Source organism: Apteryx mantelli, chromosome 22 (assembly GCF_036417845.1).
Source record: "Apteryx mantelli isolate bAptMan1 chromosome 22, bAptMan1.hap1, whole genome shotgun sequence".
In the NCBI taxonomy this organism is placed as follows: domain Eukaryota; kingdom Metazoa; phylum Chordata; class Aves; order Apterygiformes; family Apterygidae; genus Apteryx; species Apteryx mantelli.
This window is the reverse complement of record NC_089999.1, coordinates 6,352,662-6,376,724: the sequence shown is the minus strand read 5'-3', so window position 1 is coordinate 6,376,724 and position 24,063 is coordinate 6,352,662. Positions and strand designations below refer to the sequence as shown.

The 24,063-nt window shown below is 52.6% G+C and overlaps 1 protein-coding gene across 1 annotated transcript in view; it reads right to left on the bottom strand.

The window, feature by feature from the left end:
* Positions 1 to 5,696: 5,696 nt before the first annotated feature.
* CAMKK1 (calcium/calmodulin dependent protein kinase kinase 1) overlaps positions 5,697 to 24,063 on the bottom strand; it is an 88,961-nt gene continuing 70,594 nt past the window's right edge. Inside the window, exons 10-16 of the mRNA XM_067309427.1 lie at positions 23,317 to 23,516; positions 22,801 to 22,854; positions 21,175 to 21,248; positions 16,441 to 16,528; positions 13,739 to 13,867; positions 12,581 to 12,684; positions 5,697 to 5,865 (exon numbers count right to left, since the gene is read on the bottom strand). Of these exons, the coding sequence (XP_067165528.1) occupies positions 5,793 to 5,865; positions 12,581 to 12,684; positions 13,739 to 13,867; positions 16,441 to 16,528; positions 21,175 to 21,248; positions 22,801 to 22,854; positions 23,317 to 23,516 (722 nt within the window). The 3' untranslated portion in view covers positions 5,697 to 5,792. The remainder of the gene's footprint in view (positions 5,866 to 12,580; positions 12,685 to 13,738; positions 13,868 to 16,440; positions 16,529 to 21,174; positions 21,249 to 22,800; positions 22,855 to 23,316; positions 23,517 to 24,063) is intronic.

Here is a 24,063-nt window from a genome sequence, read left to right as displayed (position 1 = left end):
TAAAAACAGCGACGTTCCCCCCCCCCCGCCCCGGGAACCCGCTACAGCGGCTGGTGCAGGAGCAGCTGCTTCGGTGGCTGGGGACCGTCTGCTCCGTTCCAGCTCGGAGAAAAAGCCCCGTGGCCTTTCCGAGGACGGAAACGCACCCGCTCCAAACCCAGACGTGTCCCATCCTCCCACGGGAGATAAAACCCCCGGAAATGCCGAAGGGAGCCTGAACGTCAGCTGAGGGCTCAGGGAAAAGCCAAGGGAACCGTGTCCTGGCACACGCACCATTGCCGGTATGAACGACTGTGTCCTCTTCCCCTCCTCGAGTCCTCGCGGGGCGGCAGACGAGCCCTCCGCTGCCCGAAGCCTGGCTGGGCGTTAAAGCAAGCCGCTGCGGCCATCGGCGATGCGATATCCGAGCACGACAGGTCCTCGGCACCCCCGGGACGGGGAAAAGCCCAGCAAGGAAGGGCGAAATTGGGAAGGGAGCAGGGGAAATGCCGAGCACCTCTTGGAGGCAGGTAGCGGTGCGGAGGGGTCTCTAACAGCGGGGAGCGCGCGAGAGGCAGCAGCAGCAGCAGCGCGCGAACTGCCGCGGTAGGAACTCCGCTCACGCCAGGCCTCATTGCTGTGGACTTTATTGTCATTTGCTTTTCAGTTCTAGAGTACAAAAGCATGCAAAAAAATAGCCTCTCTATTAATGGTACATATTTACAGGGTAACAGCCGCATGCCTTTTACGATGCTGAGCGCATCCACATCATGCTCGAACCCTAGCAGAGTGCAGACAGGTTGATAGATTTAACAGCAAGTAGAACAGGACACTTAAATACCAACAGAACAGGCCTAGAAATCAGATACACAGCAGCAAAATTACGGCACGGCGCATCAGAATTATAACCTGCAAAGCTGCAGTTTGTTCTTCTTGAATTTACACCCTTTTTTTGGGGGGGGGGGGGGGGGGGGACATACTTTGAGTGCTGCCGAAGTCTTGCGGTTGTCATGCGAGGGACTGTGCCTCTGCTTGCAGCAGCTCGAAGCATAAATGACTTGTATTCGGGGAAGGGAAGGTTGACGCCTGCGGGAAAGGCAATGACCAACTCCCCGGCTCCTTCCTTTCCCTCACCCTGCAGAAAGCTGCGTTTAGCGTAACAGGGAACTATGAAGGTCACAGGATAATTCCGGTCGGAAGGGCTCTCCTGAGCTAGTGCAACGTCCTGCTCAAAGCACCGTCTGCTGGAGGACGCTCCGGGCAGAAAAGCAGTCCTTTCCCCTGCTTTGCTCAGCAAGCAATACCGCGGCAAGGCGACAACGTGCGCTGCATTTGGCCTGAAGCGCTCGCGGTGGCTGTACCCTCGAAGGATAACTTGCAATCACGCGACAAGCGGTTTCCGCACACGCACGATTTGCTGCAGATTTTGGCGGAGGATGGGGCTCGCCGCAGCCGCGGGGGAGCAGGGCGCCTGCGCCCCGCACGGAGACGGCGCCTGCGGCCGCTCTCGATGCCCTTGGACCAGGCGGGAGCGGGAAAGCACAGATTCCTGCGGCCGTGCACATGGGAAAGGCCCCGCCGGGAGCTGCCTCCACACACAAGGATTTGGCCCGTGCTCCTGGTGCCGCCTGGCTGCCGAGGCACAGCTACCCCAGCGGCGAGCCACCCTGCAGTCGCGCCTGCCTTTGCTGGTCTGCCACCTACCCTCTAGATGCGTTTTTGCAATTGTTTTTAATCTGAGAATCTCCTGATCTTAAAGAACACCAAAAAAAAAGCCATAATGAACCACCTGGTGAATACCCCCCACACACCTGTCCAGCCCCTCCTTGAAAGCTTGTGTGCTCCCTTTCCCCCCCGATTTGTTTGGAAGAGAACGAATACCTCTTTACGGTAACGTCAAACGCTTTTCACCGAGGTTTTGCAGACCAGCCCCTCATGCCTTTGCGATCACCAGCGGTTCACAGACCGCGCGACCCAAACACTGTGCTGCGGCTGAGGTCTAGATGCTCTTACGGGACCTGTTCCTGCTCCTTGAACTTTTGCAGTTGCAAAACATTGCAGTGAGCATTGCAACCGGCCAACAAAAACGGCAAATGTATTTGCAGCTCAGCCAGGCACAGCTGCGGCGCCTCCTTTCGCGACATGCGTTGCAACCAACGCGGCGCAGGCGTTTCACGCGTGCAAAGTGGGAGAAATCCCCCCGCTGTCTCCTTGCCCTCGTTTCTGCAGCTGTAGGCGCCTCCAGGACCCTGCGGCAGCGGCAACGGTGCCTCCGCGGAGAAGCGCTGAGCTGAGCTCGACCCTCGCGACGGCAACGCGGTGGGGACAGGACCGGGCCCCGGACACGGCTCTCCCTGCGGCTGCTCAGAGCCGCGAGCGAGCCAAATTTCTACGTGACCTTCATTTTTGAGACCCCCAAATTTCTCTAACCTGCAGCCTGCAAGATGCAATAAGTAAAACACCAGCTGGACCAGAGATGCTGATCGCAGACGTGCTCTAACGCCGGCTGGTTTGCGCGCAGTCTCTGCGGACGCGTTCCTGCTCGAAGGCCAAGCCATGCAAACGCGGCAGGGTCACCCGCGCTGCCGTCTCGCCCAGACACGTCGCTAGAGAGCCACCGCGCCACCGCAGATGGTATAAAAGCCATGAATTCCTACCCGTGCCTCCGCTCACGCACTTTAATGTATCACCAAATGCCTGGCAAACTCCTCTGTTTGCAAAGGCGACATCCACACTGAAGCATTCCTGCCCCAGATGTTAGACTCACACTACAGTATTACTTGGTACCAGACAGGAGATTTTAACACTGGGTAAAAATCCTGCTTAATTCCCAAACTGAAGACCTAGGTCTATTTATGTTAACTGAGAAAGAGAGAAATCTACCTCCTGGAGATTGAAAGACCCATGCTTTCTCCAAAAAAGAGGTTTCTTTCAAGTTTTCTCGAGCTGGGCACCCTCAGATCGGGGAGGACGGTGGGAGCCACCGGTGCTGTCGGGAGCCGGTGGCTGGGGCCGGAGAGCTCTTCCCACGCCACCGAGCCGAGCCGCGGCGCTGCAGAGCGCGTGGGTGTCTGCTGTCACGGCCGGCCCTGCCCGGAAACGGCACGGCCACACGAGGATTTGGGGGGGGGGAAATACAGGGGATGCACGAAGGCAGCAGGCACCGTCTCCGCCAGCACCCGGCGCTGCTCCGGGGAGCCCTGCAACCCGGATCCCATCGCCCGGCTAACGACGAGCGCCGAGGGCGACACGCGGGCATCCCGGCGAAGGGACCGGCTTTCCGGCTGCCTGGCCGGAGGTGAAAACCGACTTTGCATTTCTAAAGAAACGCTCCCGCTGTAGTCCCTTCCCGTCTTTGGCAGGAACGCAGCGCTGCTCCCAGCGCGCGTGAAAGCGAGCAGGAGTTTCCTTCCAGCAGAGCAGCTTTGGCAGCAGTCGCACCGAGCCTGGGCGCGAGGCTGAGCGTTTCTCTCGATGCCAGCGTGACTTCCACCTTTTCCAGCTGTGGACACGTTCGGATTGCTTTCTGCGACGCAGCTGGGATGGCTTCCCCACGCATAAAGGAACGAGGAGAAAGAAAAACCCAGCGCCAAGGCCGGCAGATTTGCTGGAGAAACGCGGTACGGCAAAATCTCTGCTGTACGATCCTTTTTGTTTTCTGGATCTGTGGAAACAGATCTGAAAGCTTTTCTTCTGGCATGGGGTGCAGTTTTTTTTCTAGGTAGATTTTGGAATAATGATACAAATAGCCCTTCTCCCTCCTCCACCCCCATGCAAAACTAAGGAATGCTCTAGCTGTCATTAGAAGCACATGACATAAAGCTAATTCTCCCTTGCAAATTAGCATTTGACTGGTTGCATTAATTGAAGTCACGATTTGCAAAGGCTCCCTAAAAGGAGGAGAGACTGAAACCCTGTTGAAAAGAAAAGTCCTTCGAGCAGGTTCATCCATAATTTCAGCTACCACCCAAGACACCTCCCTCCGCCGGCGCTGGGGTGACACGAGGCGGCTCCCGCCCGGCTCCGTGAACCCCGCGAAACACAACTACAGTAACCCCGATGCCGGGCTGGATTTGCAAAGTCTACTGCTCCCTCCCCAAGCCGTTCCAGCGCCGGCTCGCGAGCCGTGAGCCTCAGCGCCTATTTACTTGGGGGCGAGACGCAGGGCAGAGCCAGGCTGGAGACCTCGTCCAAGCCTCCGGCGCCGCCGCGGAGACGAAACGTCGGGAACCGAACTAGATTATAGCAGGGAAAACGGGGAAACAAGGATGCCCGTTGCCACCAACGCTCCTCTTGCACGTTCGCCCTTGCAACAGGGGCACGCAAAGGCGCCAGGCCTCCGGGTCAACCTCAAAGACGACAGCAAGATGGTTACCAAGTTTAATCACGTCCTTTATTTAAGTGCTATAAAATAAGGATTCAACCCCATTCCCTTTGGCTTCTTGGGGACATGCTCAGGCCCCATAAAGCTTAAGGGAAAATATAGACACATATTTTGACTGACTGATATCACTGATTTTTACTGAGTGCAAGAGTCGAATTCCCGATTACACATACAGTCATCAGCCATTGCAATGCTTGTATTTGCCCTTTAAGTGCAATCTCTCACCTGATGTGAAGATGTAGAGATGAAGCTTCTAATCCCAAGTTTAGAAGCAATTTACACATAAAATAGCAGCATCAGCAAACGCCAAAAAAAATTAGCATCTTAAAATTAAAAATCAAAAAGTATTAAAAAACAAAAGGTCAAGTTTTGATTCAACCTCATTCGTGTTCTGTAGTTTTCTGAAGTCTAAAAACCCTCCACCGACTCCCTCCGTACTAGGGCGCTCTCCCAGTTTGAGCCATTTTATCAGTAAATCGGGATTTCAAAGCATCAGGTACCTCCTTTTCAAGGGGCTAAGAGATGAGCGAGGGAAAGGAAATTATTTTCTAAATGCAACAACCCCCCGAACCTGCCACTTCTTTTCAGTGCAGAGTACAACAGCCATGTGCACGGGACCGTGCGCAGCTGATGGGGTCAAACCCCGGCTTTTTGGGAACACCACCTCTTGTGAGCAAACGTCCTCAGTGTGCTAAGCCCTTACGGGCAAGAGCAGAGCACACGGGTTCAGAGCTCGGGGACATCCAAAGGCTTGTTGCACGTTATGGCAATATCCCGTATCACTCAGATTTTTTGACACTGCCCTGAAAAAAGGCATCAGTTCCGGCAGGGTTCCCACTGAGCAAAACCGGTGATAAAAAGAGAAGGGGAAAAAAAAAAGAGGGAGAAAAGCATAGAGAGCGACAAAGTTAACTCCAAATGGGAGATCTCACCCTCGTTTAACTGGTGTCAGTGGAAAATCTGCCATCGACTCCGACAGGGACAGGACGGCATCCCGGCACACCGAAGCGCTTTACCTGGGCACTAACCACAACCGCTACGAGACCCGGCTCCGACGTAATTGTTTTCCTGATGCTTGAAACAGAGAATGCAAAAAGCAGGAAAAAAAACGTAAAAACAAAAAACCACCCCATCCGCGGGGCAAACGACCCCCGAGGCGGCGTCTTGCCGCGTTACAAATGCGAACGCGTCCGTGGGGGCGGACGGCCCGGTGCGAAGCAGCCAGGCGAGGCGCAGAGCGAGGGCAGCCGCGCCGCTTCCCCGCTTCCCCGCGGCTCGTCCTGTCCCTCCGCGCCGCTCCGCTCCGCTCCGCGCCGCTCCGGCCTGCCCGCTCGCTCCGGTCGCGTGGGCTTCGGCGGCGAGGGCGGCCGCGCGCCAGGCGCCACTGCGACCGTGCCGGGAGCGGCCGGCCGGGCAGGGCCCCGCGGCCTCAGGGGGCGGCTTCGTCCTCGCACACGTCCGGCAGCTCCGGGTCCCTGGCGCCGTCTCTGCTCCCTTGCTTTCTGCAGCAACGAACGGATGGAAACAAAGAGATTACGGGTGTGCACGGAGGCCGGAGGGGTCTCCGGGAAAGCCTTGCAGCGCAGCGGCAACGTTTCCCGATGATCTAGTTTGGGTTTGGGCAGTTCTGCTTTGCTTTTCTTTGTTTTTTTTTGTTTTTAAACACGCTTTAATGGCTCAATACCACGGCTGCTTCTCCAAAACCCAACTGCAAAAAGCAGTCGTCTGCTCTCGGCTGGATTTCCTTCGTGACCGCGTGTGTGTCTGCGCAGGACACGTGCCCCCGCCTCCGTGCTGACGGACAACTCCCGCTTTTATTTAAGCCCTCCCGAATATTTAGATTTTTGACCGAATCGCTCCATGGACTTTACTAGACCACTAGAAAGCAGCAGGAGCGAGGGGAGAAAAACGCCGCTTCCCTTTTGCAGGAAAACGTTTCCCCCATCTCGTCCCTGGTTTTAAAAACGTTCTCGATTACGCGCCGTTTTCGAACGTAAAGCTTATTCAACTGTATTGAGGCAAAACCGCCTGGGGTTCGCGCTGTCCCCAAATTAACAACATTTACGTTAACTTAAAACAAGAACTGAGCACTCTGCCAGAAGCCCCCATATTCCCCAAGGAGAAGCTCCGCGCGCGAGATGAGCCAGGACCTTCGGGCTTTCCTGCGCTCCCCGCCGAGCCGGCCGCTCCGGGAAGCCGGAGGCCGGCAGAGCGCGGGGCCGTGTGCCGCGACGGCCGCGTGCTTCCAGCCCAGCAGCAGGGTTTCGAGCCCCAGGGGTGAGCCGCTGCCTCGCGGCCACGCTAAAAGACCCAGCAGGTCTCTGCCGTTTTTCCGAGAGAACGGAAAGGATCCGAATCACGTCCTTTTCTGCCGTGATGAACCTCACCCGGAGCCCGCGCGGAGCCGAAGCACCGCGTTCCCACGCACACACGCTCTCCCGGGACCTGGTTCAGCCCCGAATTGCTCGCTGAATACCAAATAATACCCCAAACCTGCCCTTGCTCGGGCTCCTGCCGTCCCCTTCGCCGTGCCGGGAAGGCAGGGCGGAGGGATCGGCACGACCGGCAGCCCTGCGCCGAGCTGGGGGCCACGGCCGCTCCGCACTGCCTCCTCCGCGGCCGCACCAGCGGTTTCCCGGGCTCTTTCCTGCCCGGCCGTTTTAATCCCGTGTCATCAGAGCATGATTCTTCAGGCCGCCTTAGATGCAAAGGTCCCGCTGCCCGCAGCAGGGCTGTGTGTTCGCTCCCGAAATAGGCACTGGAAGAAGAAGGATGGAAATCCTCTCCGGAAAACTGAGGCGCAGCTGTACCACTGCCAGCAGCAGCGCCGCGGCCGCCGTCCTCCTCCTGCCTCTTTTGGAGGAGCCCTGCGAATCCCTCCTCCCCGCGAGCCGGGGCACCGGGCTCCTCCGTGCGCCCCGCGGGGCTAAAGCGGCTCCCGGCAAAGCCCGGCCTCCGGGGGAGCGGAGGGAGGGATCGAAAGATGCACGGCGAATTCCCAAGCTGTCACCCGCGACCAGATCTCCCCAAAGCCGGGCAGAAGACGGTCTCCGGATGAAGCAGTGGATGCAGGAACTTTACACCGAGATTTGTGAAGCAGTTTATAACGGTTCGTTATACGTTATTTTAGCATTTAGCGGAATTAATTGGACAGATTGCTCCCGAGGAAGATCTGTGCCACTTGCAACTGAACTGACACATGACCGTGGTTTGGAGAAGTCCTGGGTGAGGTGAGGTGGCCCTCAGAGGTCAGAAGAGCCGAGGAGCGGAGATGGCCCTAGCTCCAGCTGTTTCTTCTCCTTAACCGCTAAATACTAAAACAGCCCAAACTACCACGTTCAGGCTCGGACTTCCTCCAATCCTGCAGCTATTCCTCCGCGAACGTGGGGCTGAACAGCTTTCCCTGCCAAAACCCACCGGGCCCCCGTCACCCCTCCCTCCCGAAAGCAGGCTGGCCCAAAAGAGCGTTAAATAATACTAAAGTACACAAGCATCAGTGCCACACGCACACAGTTACTGCAGTAAAATCGCTCCTAGAGGAAGGAAGGAAGGAAGGGAGGATGGATGGATGGATGGATGGATGGACCTACTGCTCTCAGCAGCACACACATCCCGGAGGCCGAGGAGAGGACACACACTGCTGCAGCGCCCAGGGCGAACACAAACACTGAATTACCTTAAAGACGGATGCAAACATACGGATGCGTTTAAGAGGAACCTGTCCCTGAGAGCAAAACAACGAGACAAAGGAAGAAAGCGATGGTGAAGGTGATGGCGGCAGGCAAACGAGTCGTATTTCTGCTCCTAACGAGCCTCGCGAGCAGAAGGAAGGGCGGAGGGAGCGTCGGCCAAGGTCGCTCGCAGCCTGCGGGAGAGACGAGGCCGGGCACGGCCGCGCCGGCACAAACCCGCTCCCACGCCCACCGCTGCCGAAAGCTGCTGCTCGCTTCCAGCCCGCTGCCGACGGCCGTCAGGGCTTACCTGGGCCGGGCACCTCGGCACCTTGGTCGCCAGGTGGACGACGAGGGTGCTCACCCGCACCGTGGGCTCGTCCCACCGGACACCCACGCCTCCCTTTGCGACGGAAACGCGCGTGGCATTTGGTTGGGGGTGTCTCTCCGTCCCGGCAATATCTAAGTGCTACGTACCCGAAATCCTCCCGGGAGCGGAGATGGACACTGAGTGCTAGCAGCATCCAAGGGAGCATCTGGAGCGCAAACATCTGGCAAAGTTCAACCCTACCTGCAGCCGTTGCACGGATTTAAAGCCTTTGACCAAGTTGCCCTGACCAAGCAAACGACGTCCCCCTCCCTCCCCTCCCGGCTTGCTTGTGCCTCCCCTACGTGGAGAGGAAAGCCCTCAGGGCAGTGCCGGCTGCTCCGCTCTCTTTTGGGCAAGGGTGGGAGCAGGGGGAGGCTTTCGAAATACAGAGCGATCCCCCGAACAGGAGCTGACAACCACATTTCATCAACAGCAACAGCAGCCGTAATGGGAAAGTAAATTGGGCCTGTCAAAACACAGCAATTAATCTGATAGGTAGCACTCGCAATAGATGAGAGTAATAAAACGTGGTGAAGCCAGTGCTGACTCAATTAGGAGAAATCTGGAGCAGGAGAGGAAGCGTAGAAATGCTACGAGTAGAAAGCCAGGACTTAGCTGCAAACACTAAACAGCTGGGTTTAAAGAATAAGCTGCTTTCTGCAACTGGGAAAATTAAAAGTGACTAATTGCAATGTAAATAACAGGGTTGAACCCGGCCCCGGTCTGCGGGATCTGCAAGGCTCAACGAATCCCTGCACCTTCAGAGGGATCCTGCCCAAAAGGCAGCAGCTGGAAGGAGGCTGGGGGAGACCCTGCCCCAGCCCGGTCCCCCCAGCCCCGGCCAGCACGGCTCAGCGGGCAAAGCGACGGCGTGCAGGGGCTCCGGGACGCTCTTGCAGGAGAGGCAGACGCTGCACCAACAGGAGCTGCAGAGAGGGAGCGTCTTAACCATGTCCTCTAAGGGAGCAAAGGCTGCCATAAACCTGAAAGGTCTCCTGCTATTGCAAAGACTGCTGCACAACGTATTTCCAAGAGCAGAGCCTGGCAGGTTGTGGACAGGCAATGCAAGCAGCAGGCAGAAACTGAGAAAAATTCAGCCAAGTGATTTCCAGCCTCCTCCTAAAATCCCAGAGAGGGAGCTGGCTCCTTTCTCTTCCTATTTTTTTAAAGGACAGATCCATTTTAAGAAACGTCAATTAGGCATGAAACACCAAAAAGCAGACTCAGCTGTCAGAGGATTTCCTGCAAAATACATTCTCAGTATGGGCGCAGATGCCAGATGCTGGAAAAAGGAGCGAGTGGGGCTCCGGCAATGTCACGTGCAGCCTAATTAAATTGAATGTGAAACTGGAGAAGTTTTCTAATTGCTTTTCTTTTTCCTTCTATAGGAACACAAAAAGTCATTTTCTATCTATAAGTGGAAGGAGAAGCAATGTTACAAGAGCTGATTTACCACTCTCTGAAGACGTTGCCACCAGGGAGGAGAAGCTCTATGGGGGAGAGCTTGTGTTTTCAGGCTGATGCCCTTGGTGTAACATCCCGTTGCACGACGGGCGGCATTGGCTCAATTTTGCTTCCCAGATGCTGGCACCATTCCTGGGTGCTGCCAAAAGCACTCCAGCCCCCTGGATGTAAATGGGCCCAATCCTGATATCCTTCAGGTTGACCTTGTGGCTGTTTGGTTTAAACACCCCAGAAATGAGCACCTGGAAAGCAGGAGCTCAAAGCAGCTCGTTTTTCCCCTTTGCTCCTGGTGGGTGACCACCGGCAGCTTAATATCTAGTTCAGTTTGCCCTTGTGGAGGTAGACATTATAATCAAAAAATAACTCCCAGAACAATGAACAATCCCATTTCGACCTGGGAGAGAAAATCATTCGAAGAGCTCTGCCTTCCAGTATTGTCTTAAGTGCACTGAAGCAACACGCACGGGGAGTTTCACAAGTTTAAATCGCTTTCATTAGATTCAACCAGCCTAGCATTTGTCAAAGTTTGAAATAATAATCTGCAGTCTTTAAAAAAATATCCCTGCTGTAGTGCTTAATATATGACACTTTGTGGAAGAGACCTAGTTTACGTGTTTCTTTTGAACAGAAGGGTTTTGATACAGGTTCTTGGGAGAGGAAGCTGAAAAGAATTGGGCTACTAACTTTAGAAATGAGACAAATAAAAGATGAGATGGAGGCATACAGCTTGTCTCCAAGGCTTAAAAAGACTAAAAAGGGGATTGAGATGTTGATAATGTGGCTAATCAGAAACTTCACAGCTACGTTAGATCAAATGAACTTTAGTCGTTCCGCACGGATAATGAAGTGTCCTGTTCCAGGCAGGAACCAGCCACAACAACGTCAGGGTCAAGGAGAAATTTTCTTGCTGGCTGGTCTGTAGTGACTGATCAGCCAGAGCTTTCCTTGCACCTTCATCTGAGATACCTGAAGCAGGTCCCTTTGGGAAACGGGCTCAAAGCACTAGAACAAGAGAGCACCTGGAAATATCAGCTCAGGCAGGGTTTGAAAAGGAGAAACCCTGGTGTGTTCGGAGTTAGCTTTCCTCGACAGTGCAATGCATACTCTACCTTTTTCTTCAGACTTGATAAAATGTTCCCCATCTTAGAGCAATGCAATGCACTGGCCAGGAATGACAGTGAATTCATGAGCCCAGACATGTGTCCAATTAGTGATGGCTAATTAGGAAGGCAATGGGCCAAGAGAAACTCAATGGAGACAAACTCCTTGTGCTAAGCTGGCAAAGGAGCTGTGACTGTAGTGCTCCTCAGATCTGTCCCTACAGCAGCACACAACGCACAGGGTGTTTGGTGGAGCACACGTTGGCTGACATCTTACTTGCCTGCCTGGACTGAAAGCTGTCACTTTTAGTTGCTGAAAAGCCAAACTTGTGCAACTGGCAGGAGGAATCGGAGCTGACACCCTTGCCTCTGCGTGCATGCAAGGCTGCATCCTTGGGGTGCTCGGCACACACAGTAAAGCATGCTCAAAACCCCTGGGAAAAGTATCTGGCACTGGAACCAGGAAAAATCACAGAGCTGAAAACGCTTCTGCTAGCCAGCATCTCTCCATGGGTGCCTTCCTCCCTGGAGCAGAAGGCTGAAGTGGTACAAGCTGAAGGCAAAGAAGCCGTATCAGGGAGCAGGTCTTTGAACTCTCCCGCTATAGCAGAGAGGCAGCTCAGGAGGAGAGAAGCCATTAACATTTTTTATGGTAAGGACATGGGCAAACAGTCATGGCTTGGCCCATTGCAGGAAGGGTGTGCATCACTGGGTATCCACAGACCGCTAAAAGGATAGGTACCGAACTGTCCCCAAATCTTGCATGAGGAATGAACTCAAGCGTTGACCAAATTCTCCTCATTAAGTGACTTCTGCTTTAGGCTAGGAAAGCTCCTCCTAGCTTTCTGAGTTCTGCTGTCTTTTCTACATCCTCCCATTCTCATTTCTGGCAGGGTTCAAGATCTCATCAAGCTGCTGAGGATCTGCACATTGACTGGACTCAAAGGCAAAGCCTTTACTGTAGTCTCTGGTACACAGTTGAGCCCTAAACCGTTGTTAATTGAGCTGAGCCCCTAAATGCCCACACACCAGTGAGAAGAGAAGACTCCACTACTTGCACTGTCAAAGGTGTAGTGAGACTGTTAATACACCCTCCTGGGACCTGCTAGGCATGGTACTGCAATTTTGGGTGAAAGAGGATGATTCTGGGGCAACGTTATCTCATTTCTAGCCTATAAAACATGCAGACTGCTCATCTGATGCCTTTTCCATCATCCGTGAAAAGGAGAGAAGAGTTAAACAATCCAATACATACCCAGACTACACTGTAATTAATCTTAATTTAGTTAATGAATCTCTAACGAATCTTTGATCACAGTTTATGATAAACTTAACAGGTTAAAAGCCAGACCCAAGCTGAGGACCTTACATGTATTTAGGCCATATCCAGCTTACAGAGAGAACTACATCTATAAAATCTGTTTTACTGCATTCTGTTTTAACCCTAGAGGATTTGAGGTAGAATTCAGCATCAGCATTTAAATTAGAAGTAAGTTTTGTCCTTAAATGCTGAAGAAAATATTTGCAAACACTTTCCCTTATTCTCCCCATACAGCTTTATTCCTTTATTCTGCACATTTGGGCAGAGCCAGGCAGGGCTGTATATACCTACATCAGCAAGTTTCCCGGAGCAGACATGGACCTCTCCTCCCGTCTGGTCTGAATCTCAAATGGATTTCCAAAGGAGCGTTTTCTTAGCATGGCCTTCACTAGGATCTTTGGGGAAGAAAAACAGACCAGTGAGGACAGCGGGACTGACACATCACCTCCTTGAAGCTAGTTCAAAGGAGTCTAACAACAGCTCTTTAATAATTCAACAAGACATTTAACAGCATTGCAGCTAAAGCATGAACTAGAGAAACCCCTGGAACAGCTATTTGACTTGCAGGCAGGGCCAGTGTCGCTCCTGAGGGCAGTGCACTCGGCCCCTAGGTGCAGGGCAGTGCTGGCAGGACTTGGAGCGGGCACTGCCGACAGCTGCCTGCTGCTTGCGGTGGTCCAAGCCCCCGAGAAGGAGGCATCAGCACTCTCCTGGGCCGTCCTCCACGGAGGCATTGCGGGAAGAGTCCTGACAGCTCCCACATGTTGGAAGTCAAGGGGCCTGCTATCGAGGGGACAGGAGGGGTTTTACTCTCGGACTAGCTGCTGCGGCAAGTGTCTATGTTAAAATCACACCATAAGAGCTGCAAAAATGGGTGCTCCACACCCAGGATGAGGCGCTCCAGCCCTTGGCACAAAAGGCACCTGCATCGTAGTAATTCCCTCTAGCAGCCCTCTGCAGCTGGCTACACACAAGCTGCTGAGACAGCCTTGAACACCCACTGGTGGTCCCCAAGGCTGGCAGGCAAGGGCCAGCTACATATTCCACCAGCAGGTGCCCTCTCCCTGCCTCTCAGGCCAGGTCTCCTTCAGGTTTGGAGGCTACGTTTTGAGGGTCCACATGAGCTGTCTTGCTCCTTTTGGTTAACACGGCTGTCTTGTAACCTCTAGATTAATGAGACAAAACACATCTGGGATGCTTCTGATGTGTGCTGGGGTGTCTGATGCTGGACACTTTGGGTGTGCCACCCTACAGCTTTAGAAAGGACTGCTCGCATGGTCAGGCTGCTGCAGTACTCAAAGACAAAACATTCACACTGGGTTAAAAGGCCACGTTTCTCATGCCATAAGCACACATGTACCCTCCAAACCTCCTTCGCCAGTCAAGGGCTTCAGGGAAGTACCGTGCCTCGTGGTAAGGGTAGAGGAAGCGGCTGAGTTCTATACGTACCACAGTTGGCAAACTTGGGATCGTCTTGACCGAGTTCTTCACCTCCTCCTCCGTCACCTCCACCACGGTGCAGTGCTCTTCCTCCAGCGGCAGGGGCTCCTTGCCACTCCTGGTTAGCCACGGATGCAGCTACATGGAGAAGGAGCAGAAAGCAAGCTATAGGTCTTCCTTCTAGAGCAGACAGCAGCGATGTTGGTAAAGAGAGGCTCCATATTTCACTTAAGTGGCATGCCTCAACCAGCTCCCTGGGGAACTGCTGCAACCCGGCACCTGGCCAGACGGCACCCTGCAAAGCAAGGTGCTGCCGGCACCCGCGGTCACTGGCCGGCTTCTTGGAGGGATCCAGCGCCCTCTGAATCAAGTTTGAAATGCTGTGAAAGTCTGAGTTATCCACAGCCTTTTGCATGTGCTCTCCACGTTTTTCCTCTCATATACACATATATTCCAACTGGGTTTATGCACACTCACTGCCTGGGAGAATCACCATAATTTAAGCATCTGCATAAACAAGGATCTAAACACACTGCGGGGCAGCGACAGGAGAAACAGCGAGGGCGGGAGGCCGTGTCTCAAGAGAGCAGGAAGCACCTTGTTAAGGAATGAGGTTTCTAGCCCAAATTCTGCCAGCTCGTGCTCTGCACCTCAGCGCGACCTTTGGAGCCTCCACTGACAGCTGCTTCCTCCAGCCCGCGATACGAGCAGCACTCGGAGAGGCAATTAATGCTGCTCCTTCCTTCCGCCAGTGCAGGAAGCAGGCGGCTTATTAGGTGAGAGCGCGTGGTTAATCAATGCTGCGGCACAGCGACATGCAAACGAGCGCTAGGAGGCTCTCGGTGGTATAATCAACTGCAGAGGGGAGCTGATGCCAGGATGGGGCTAGGCTCTCCGCTACGCACATCCCGGGCCAGGCCTGCGGGGTGGCAAGGAGAACGTCCTCCAGCATTGCTGCCGAAAAGGCCTGCCTCACCTCCTGAGGATCGGGAGTTTAATTCGGATGGATGCGCAGTGCCTACTGCCATTCAAATGAGTTTATGCAGGTGTCCAGAGCAGCCTCCAAGGACTTAGCCATGAGCTTCTTTACGGCACTTAATTAAGCCGCATTTTCCAAAGATCATTAAATGTGCTCAAAATAACGCTCTTCAAAGGCAAAACATCACATTCAACCTTAAGTGAGACCATGACACTAAATCTACAGTATACCTGGGGTCTGCAAGCATTTCAGTTAAGGAGAAAAGAGTACTTCACCATTAGTATGACCGAAGTAGGAGGAGAAGGAGAAGATGCATCAGGCTCTCCTGTACATCCCCTGGGCTGGATCCCCCCACCAGGGCGTTCGATGGCTGTGGCAGTCCTGTGGCTGTGCCACCAGTGGGTGGCCTGCCTGCATGCTGCCGCACAGCTGTGTCACCTGGCCCAGCTCCCCAGTCACAGGAATCATCTCTAGCTGGGGTCTGCTATGCAAACGGGAAAGGAAGGGGTAAACGTTCCCCTATAAAAGTCTAGACCAGGCACACAAACAGCATGATTTGTTTTGTTTTGTTTTGTTTTTAAGAACAAAGTCCCTTCCCAAGTCATCGCAGAAACCACTTCTTTTTATCTTCGCCTAGCTCTACTGCAAGCTTTCCCCCTGCTCCACAGCCTCCTTTGCCAAGGAGCTGCTTAGCCATCATCTGACATGGGGCAATGACACAGGAAGCTGTCCCTTTTCTCTGGCCTCTCATGGGATGGTTTCCTTGGCTGCAAACATGGGAAACGCAGTGATCAAGGCTCTGGGCTTAGTGCAGAGCCAAGCCTGGCACTAGGGACACACGCTTTCAGCATCAAACATGAGTCCTCAAGCACGCAGAGCATCTTCGACGTGGCTGGGGATGAGATCCTGCACCCTGCTTTGCTCTTCTCTCTAGGGGTTCCTATGGGGCCCGTGTTTTCCATGAAGAGGGAAGCAAGAGCTGCAATCATACAGCTCTGAAGTACTTCCCATCACTGGTTGTGGCCTCCTGGGCATGGAGGGAAGGGACCTCACGCTTCTGCTCAAAGCCCAACACTCCTACCAGCAGCTTCAGTGGAAAAAGGGCTGGTGGCCTGGGATTGAGATGAAAAAAGTTTTCTGCCCAGCAGGGGATGCTAATGGACCTCTGTGGACACATCAGCATCCAGCAGGGAGGAAGCCACAGTGAAGGGTGAGAGGAGAAGAGAAAGCCCATGAGAAAGCCGAACGAAGTGGAGCCCTGCAAAGGTTTCTTCTCCATCGGGTCTGTTTGCTTCTCTGAGTTAATGAGCATCGCCCAAGCAACGCTGATAGAAACAAACGCGATGCCTCGAGGCCGTCACTACCCACCACCGGAGCAGCAACGCACTTCCAGCCCTCGTACCACAGCTCTCACGCACAAACGGGCCGGGCCTCGCAGCCAGCGGTCCCCACACCAGTGCCAGTCCTCCAGGCGATTCACTGAGGGACCAGCCTGATCTGGAGTAATTTTAATTGAAATAAATGAACAAAAAAAGCCGTTGTCAATATTCCCCAAGCAGGCAGCAGCGACAGAAGCGTTCACGTTGCAAAACGAGCATTCCCCCTCCCGGAGTCAGCTTGCTGCAGAAAGCTCCCAAAACAAGTACCGGGAACAGCTCTGCCTCGCTACGAGGTACCAAAGAAATGACGAAATCAGCCAAGACCACGACTGCAGCATCAGTGTCCAATTTACCTTAACTTCAGGGACTGTTATCCTCGTTTCTGGATTTTTATCAAGCATGCGTAGGATCAGTTCCTTGAGCTCTTCACTCCGCTGGGGTCTGAGTAAAGAAAAGAGCGGTATACAGTTAACCAGGGAACTGTAAGTGATGAAGGCATGCATAACCCTTGCCACTCTGCTCAGGTCAGAAGATACTTTCTCTGCAAACCCAGCTCGAGAAAGGAAGGGCTGGTTGGCTTGGTGCCTTCTGAAGCATCACGGTTGCTATTAAGGGGTTTCCTCCTCCTGAGCTGCCCATTCTCCAAAGGCAGGGGATCAGGCAGACGGGCCTAAGGACATATTTGAAGACAGTACATTATATGGGAATCTCAGGGGACAGACTCTGTGATGACAAGGTGTTATTGAGGGCAGAACTCACTCTGGGGTGTATATGTGATAAAAGAAGGGCATAACTTGATTTGCAGAATCTGAATCATGAACAAGCACGTGCTGGAGGAAACATCCCCATTCAGCATTCAGGTTCCCACTTCGGCTTGCAGGTTGCGTTAATCAAATCGTCTCCCTGAACGCGGACGGCAGTCAGTTTTGTTAACCCAGCGTTTGCTACCTGAACAGCTCAGCCTCGGGACAACGAAAGGAGGAAACAAGCAGACTTACTAAGAAAAAGAGAAATGCTTCTCATTTTTTAAATGCTATTTCCAAGATGAAATAATAGAGTGCCTGAGCACAGAAGCCACCGCATTCACAGAGCCCTTGGTCCCGCTGCCTCTCCTGCAGCCTGTCCTCCAAGCCCAAAGGCTTCAATGATTTCTGTCGCTAATGATGCAGGCAAGATCTTTTCAAATGCGCTCAATTCGTGCGTTCAAAGTGCTACCGAAATCAAATGCCAACGTATGACAGAATTGTGTTAGTCAGCTGAAAGTCTGTGTCACAAATGACTCTCAAGGAGGTGCATATCCGCATGGAGATGGGATTTGGCAGCAGAAAATGTCATTCCCCAGCAGGACAGGATTTCAGTGCTAACAACAGATTCAAAACACTGATGAGAACCAGGTGCTGTGCCCACCTCCGCTGGTTTCTCCCCCAAGAAGAGGGAGGAAGAAACCATCATGCAGCTAAATGAAGCTCAAATCGCAGTAAGGGATGCTTCTGTCTGATGAAATCAGAGTCGCTGTTTAATAATTTCCAAATACTTTATGTGGACTGGGTTATGGGATGTTTAACACAAGCAATCGCAGGGAAACGTTGCTCGCTCAGTGGGAAGGGGCAGAGAGGGGGCACAGCTTAAAGCCTCTGAACACTGAGCTGTGTCAAGGGTGCACAGTACATCGAATTTGGCCTGGGCAAAGGGAATGGCAGGATGAGTCCTCAGAGACCTCCCCTTTTCTCGGCTGCACTTCATGGGACATCATAGGCAGGAAGGGGGAGAACCGTGCTCTCTTGAGATGAGCTCTAGGCACAGAGGAGCAGCGATGGGGGGCTGCAGTGTCTTTGGAAGGTCCAAATAAGCAGTCTCCTAAAGGAGGACCTCACTGAGATAAGGGCGAGATGGTGTTTCCTAAAATACCTAATGTCAGAGCTGTGCAAAAGTGGCAACAGTGGAATTTAAAATAAAATAGAATATAGCATCACGTAATATTTCTGGGAACCAGACTGCTCTCCCGGCAACACAGAATTAACCTCTCAGGGTAAAAAAAACAAAACCAAACTGTAACAGGTTCACAAAGTTTTGGTGAGTTATGGCTAGGTAACAAATTGAATCACCGCGTCTCTGTTTCTCCTTCTCTCCCTTTTGCCTGGGTGCATGCTGTACCTGACAACATTTTTCATCTGAAAAGTCTGCGCTATCTGGAATTTCTCAGCGCTGTGGCTCTGCAGCAGCTTCCAGGGAAACACAAAGCATCGCCCAGCTCAGCATCGATCTGGGAGGGCTGCCAACACCGTAGATCATCTTACCAGGCGTCCACATGCAAAGTCAGAAAACAGCATCCTGAGCTTCAGCCCTTCTCTAGGAGGGACCACGCAGAGCTTCTGGCTCTCCCGATACCTGCCCGGGCAGGAAGCTTTCCCAGCGTGCTTTCTAGTCATGCCACAGGATCATCAGGGTGTGAGCTGCAGTTTTGGCTAACCTCATTTATCTCGTGTCATGCCCAGGCCTCACCGGCATGAATGAGAACTTCAGAGGGATAGTAAATATTTATCGCAGGGCCTCTAAGGGAAAGGAAGGCAAGGCGACGTGAGTGCAGGCGGCTCCATCTCTGTTCTAGAGGTTGTCAGGAAACAGGCAGTGAGTTTCCATGGACTGCCTGCAAATAGGAGTTTGTGCTTTTTGTAGCCATGGTAAAGTAAATTGAAACCAAAATATTCCTGACTATAACGAGATGCTAATTCTGTGGGAGGTCGGGGTGGATCCAGTCCAGTGAGCTCCAGCTTCATGTATGTCTTTGTTACTGCCTTTTTCTAATTAATAAATAGATGTAGTTTAGACAGCAGTCAGCAGCCAGTAACTCAACAACCTAATTAGGGTGCCGCTTTTTTTAGACTGGGAGGGCAGGTCAGCAGGAAATCCAAATAAATCATGCAGCCCGAACTATCGCTGAAGGAAACGTCTGAATGAAGAAAAGATCCTTAGCACAACCCAGTTATCCCATTACACGTTAATAACTTCGTGCAGAGACAGATGGGAACAGTCGCCTGTGCGCTGACTGCTAACCCAAATATACGATGGCTGCGAGATGGCGGGCGTTTTGCCAGGACCCAAGCAAGCAGAGAGACGACTGCCAGGGAAACATAAACAGGTTTTTTTTGCTGCAGTTCTGTTAAGAGAAAGCCCTGCCCCGACCGCCCAGCAACCGGTGGGAATACAGCAGCGTGGCACAACCAGCCTCCGTGCTCCGAAGTCTGGTTACCTGGAAAACCTCCCCAACAGCACAGCACCGCCTTGCCAGAACTGCTCCACACCCACGACCGGGGCCCACGTTTGCCACCAGACAAGCAGCCGGATGCTCGCGGCCCCGTGTCCCGCGGAGCAGACGTGCCCCATCTCCTGGGCATGGTCCTCAGCTCCATCAGCCCGAGCGGAGGCAGCTCCACTGGAGCCATCTGCAGCGGCTGGGCTTTCAGTCGATGGAGACGTAATTAATGCAGCCAGCAGAGCCTGGGCCATGAGTCATCCCATCCAAAGCAGATGTCTAAAATAGGACAGCCTAAGTACCCACTTCTTGCCGCAGACTCCAGAGGAAGCCTGGGACTGCTGCGGCAGAGGCCCAGCCCTTCACTGGAGGTGAAAAATTCAATGAGCATCGCACAAATAATTCATGCAATAGTGATACACACACTTATCTGGGGCTGTCTGACATGCCTGCCTCCCTCTCTCTCTATTACCAGATGTGCCTTTCATTAGAGTTTTAATTTTTTCATGCTTGTTTTAAATCAAGTCATTTTACCTCTAGATTTTCATTAGAATGAAGGATTAGGTCAAGCAGGTCAAAAATTCTTTGCTCGGCTACTGTGCTGATTTGGGAAGGGAAAAAAGCCCAGCTCTGGCTACCTCATCCAAAAGCAAACAGGAGAAAAAGTAATCGCCAGCCGAAAGCCACCAAAGGCCTGAAGGTGAAGAAATGCCGAGGAGTGGTCAATATGTTAAGAGAAAGGCACGGTCTCGCGGCAATATAGATGGAGCAGAGATGGGGCATGACCGTCCCCTGCCAGGCTCAGCTGCCAGGACCACAAACATTGATCACAGCACCTTGGTGCTGAATGACGTGCTCCACCGGCGTGCTGTGACGATGCAGCCCGCCACCCTGCCTGCCACCACCCAGCGGCTCTCGGCACGCAGCTCTTGCTGGGAATGAGGTCTGTCCTTGGGGCACCAGGGGCTGCTCGGGAACGACAAGCAACTGCTTCATCCAACCCCATGGGCGCCATGGGGTTTCTCAGTTGGTGCCAGGCTCGACAGCACAGGCTTTCAGCATGTTGAAGACCAAACCGATTGGCAACGTGGGCTTCCTTCGCTGACCAATGTGGGGGGAAAGCAGCCTCTCAGTATGAAATGGGAAACTAAGCAGCTGGGTCAAAAGCTCAAAGACAAATAGCTCATGTTTTTGGGGAACTTGGAAGCAGAGGAGGGGGCCATGAAGAGTGGTAACAGCAGCCCAAGTTTTCTGGCATGTAGGACAAACCCATGTTTTCCCCAAGAGTGCTGGAGCAGGCAGAGGAGTGCAGATGCAGCAGTCTTTGGACTGTGGTTATATCTCTCAGGGCAATATCCTTCTATCAGACATTTCACCCAGCTCCAAGGGAAGCCCATGGAAGAGGCATGTGTTTACTTAGACCCTGAGGTCCATAAATCACATTGCTTTTAGAAACTAACACAGTGAGCCATTTGGGGTGGCAGGCACCAAAACTTCAACTAAACCAGCATTCCAGCATCTCCAGAGTCAAGGAGGTGAGGCAGAACTTACTAGACTCATATTCACATCCCTCCACTTCCACCAAAGACATCAAGGGCAATTTGCTCCCATCCCCATCTGCACAATGCAGATGGACATAGGAACACCAGAAGCAGTTGGAAAGCTCCGATAACAACTTCAGCAGAAAACCCATGTGAAGGACACAGAAAAAAGGCAAAACATCTCACCCGTGTTCATCTGTCCCTCTGCGGTGACCTATCGGCATTTATGCTGCTCAGTGAACTACACTGAGGACTGAACTTTATTCTGTAGTAGCTCACTAGAGTTTACTTACTCTTCTGGGAACTCCACGGGCTTGTTCTTGATCCTGTTATGAAGACCCAGAATGTATTCATCTATAAAAGGGCACTGTAAAACAAACCAAAGATTTTCCAGCTGCCGGAGATCTCAACACTGGTTAGGCATTTGTCATTCACGTAACAGAGGTAGTGTATTCCCTGTGCACTGTCTCGATTTGATGTGGAGACATTAAAAATCTCCTCACGCACAATAAATGGATTTGTTCCTTATTAATAAATAAATGCAGAAGAAGAGCAGAGGGACCTAGCAGACTGGGACACAGCCCTCCATCCAGCCTACCGGGTGACAGAGAGTTGCTCATTTTCCTTTTTCCTGCTCTACTTTTTCTGCCTGTAAAATGGAGATGCTGATACTGGCTGTCTTGTCTCAGTGCTTTGAGGTCTCTGGGTGGCAAGCATCATTTGGAGCTAGGTATTAGTATTAAAACACATATTTTTCCATGATAAACTTAGCTATAATGATTGAGAGCACATTTCTCTCCAGCATGACTTTTCATAACAGATTCATTTAGACCCAAATTCTGGCTCTTCTTACCTGGCAGGCAGGCAGGACTGACAGACATTTAACTGAGCCACGTGAATACTGTAGGGAACACGGGAACAGTATATGACAGGCCCTATAAACACCCTGGAGCAGCTCCTCCTGTGCTGGTGGGATGCGGGCTGCTGCCTGGCCCTGTCTCAGCCTGCCTGGCCCAGGTAAAGTACGAAATGTAAAAAAAGGTACAAAATGTACAATGTTTACTGTAGAGGGGCATGGGGAACAGAAGGACATACCCTTGGGCTTGGTTTTATATTTCCTCTTTCTTTCCTCCAAGGTTTAGCCCCACAGAGAAGCAACACAAGGTTATACCAAAAATTGGGATTTGCCCAAACAAGACAGCTCAGAGCACATTTTCTGTCCTGGCTTAGCTCAGTGATATCACGGCGATGATGGAGATGGTTTTCTGCCTCTGCGTCTCCCCCAGGCACTTCTCACTCCTCAACTAAGCACCTTGTGCGTGTGTGGTGTCATCTGCAGTAGTCCTTGCTGGGACAGGAGGTTCAGGTAAGGTACCGGCATACGGAGGCTGCATGTGCCTGCCGAACTGCTCGTTGTGGGACAACAGGGCTTCTCACCCCAGCTCGTATAAATCTGCCCCAGGAGGGGCAAAAGCAACAACAGGACAGGGAGCTGGCTGGAGGCAGCCCTGAACAGCCGGCTCTGCTCAAACAGACAGGGCTTCCCAAAATCTGGTTTGCTAAAGTGCTCTGCAGGGCTTGGGATCCAACCTATGCTTCTCTCCACACGCTCCATCTGGCTTCTTTCTAAACATAGGCAAGAGAGACAGCCCCCAACAAGCTGTTGTTGGCGCTGCCGATGCCCCTCTGGGCTGGTAGCACTAAAAGCTGGTCGGAGTGCAGGGGCCAACACTAGAAATCATCCCTCGCACCAATCGCACTGTTGAGCCCTTCCCACCCGCAGGGTGATTTGGGAAAAGAGGAGCTTGCAGGAGGTGGTTCTTTGTTTCTAATATTTTCCATTCTTTGGAAAGAAATGAGTCAAAAGACAGGCAAGGAGACGCTCCTGAGCAAGGCACCAGCGTCTGGAAGCAGCTTACCTTCCCGTAAACAAAGCAGTACAGGGTAATCCCCATGGCCCATACATCAAGTGCCTGAAAGAAAGGGAGTGCAGGTAGTAAATCAGATGCAACTCTGAGATGGTCTAAATTAGTGAGATTTTCCTACTGTCTCACAGAACGTTATTTGCATGCATTTAACATTTTCCATGTTTAATTTGATTGTGCAGGGTCTCTCTGAAGCTGGGCCCCTCAAAGCATCTGTAGCACTCCTGGGGAATGCAGACGGCGCTCGACCAGGTGCTGCCACCCCCACCTTTGCTGCTGAGGTGGGTAACAGCAAGCAGCCCCTTCTCAAGGGAGGTGACACCCTCCAAGGTTGCACTGATGGAGGAGCTGGCCCTCGAGTGCAGAGTTAGCACTTCGGTTTTAACTAACAACCCTCATGTGCACAGCGGTCCCAGGGTGGGCAACCAGCCAAGGATGCAGGGGTGGTGCTGCCCCTCACGCCTGGCCTGCGGGTCCCTGGAGACCGATCAGCTGTGAGCAAAGATCTACCTTTCCACTGAAACTTTTGCCAGTGTCTGAAATGGCCTCTGGTGCCATGAAGGCCGGTGTCCCCGCTGTGCTGGAAAGCTGGGCATCGTTCCCTTCAAACTGATTGCTGACTCCAAAATCAGCTATTTTGACGTGCCCGTCATCTCCTAAGAGCAAGTTGGAAGGCTTGATGTCCCGGTGAATGATCTTCTGGTAGTGCACTAAAAAACAAAACGGACAGGAGCATGGTCCGCAACGGCAGCCGACCCACCTGGAGGATGCAAGCAACGGTGCCAGCTCACACATCCCACTGATAGATCGGCAAATACAACATGGAAAAAAGCCATTCCCTACGGTTCATCCACTGAGGTGCCTCACTGGGGAGTACACCAGAGCACAGCACTTCACTCGGAGAAGAATACAACCGTCACCAGTAATTATGCAAAAACCAGGCATGAACCCAGAAACAGCCCAACCCGTGGGACAGAGCAGAGCTGTTAGAGAGGGAAATCGTTCAAGTCCTGCAGATTGGCTCGGCCCCATCGGACCAGCTGAGTCACTGGGCAGCTGGTGGTATTAAAGGTTTGTGGGATCCAAATAAAGAAGTTAATTTCACATTGGCTTATTTTAAAACTGCCGTGCCATAAAGCTAATCAAAATGGGTAGAAGCACATGCAGAATGAAACAGGCCCCAGGAGACATTCAGGCGAAATAAGAGAAGTAGCAGATGAGCGCCAAGGCCAGCCAACAGCTCAGAAATCGGCAGAT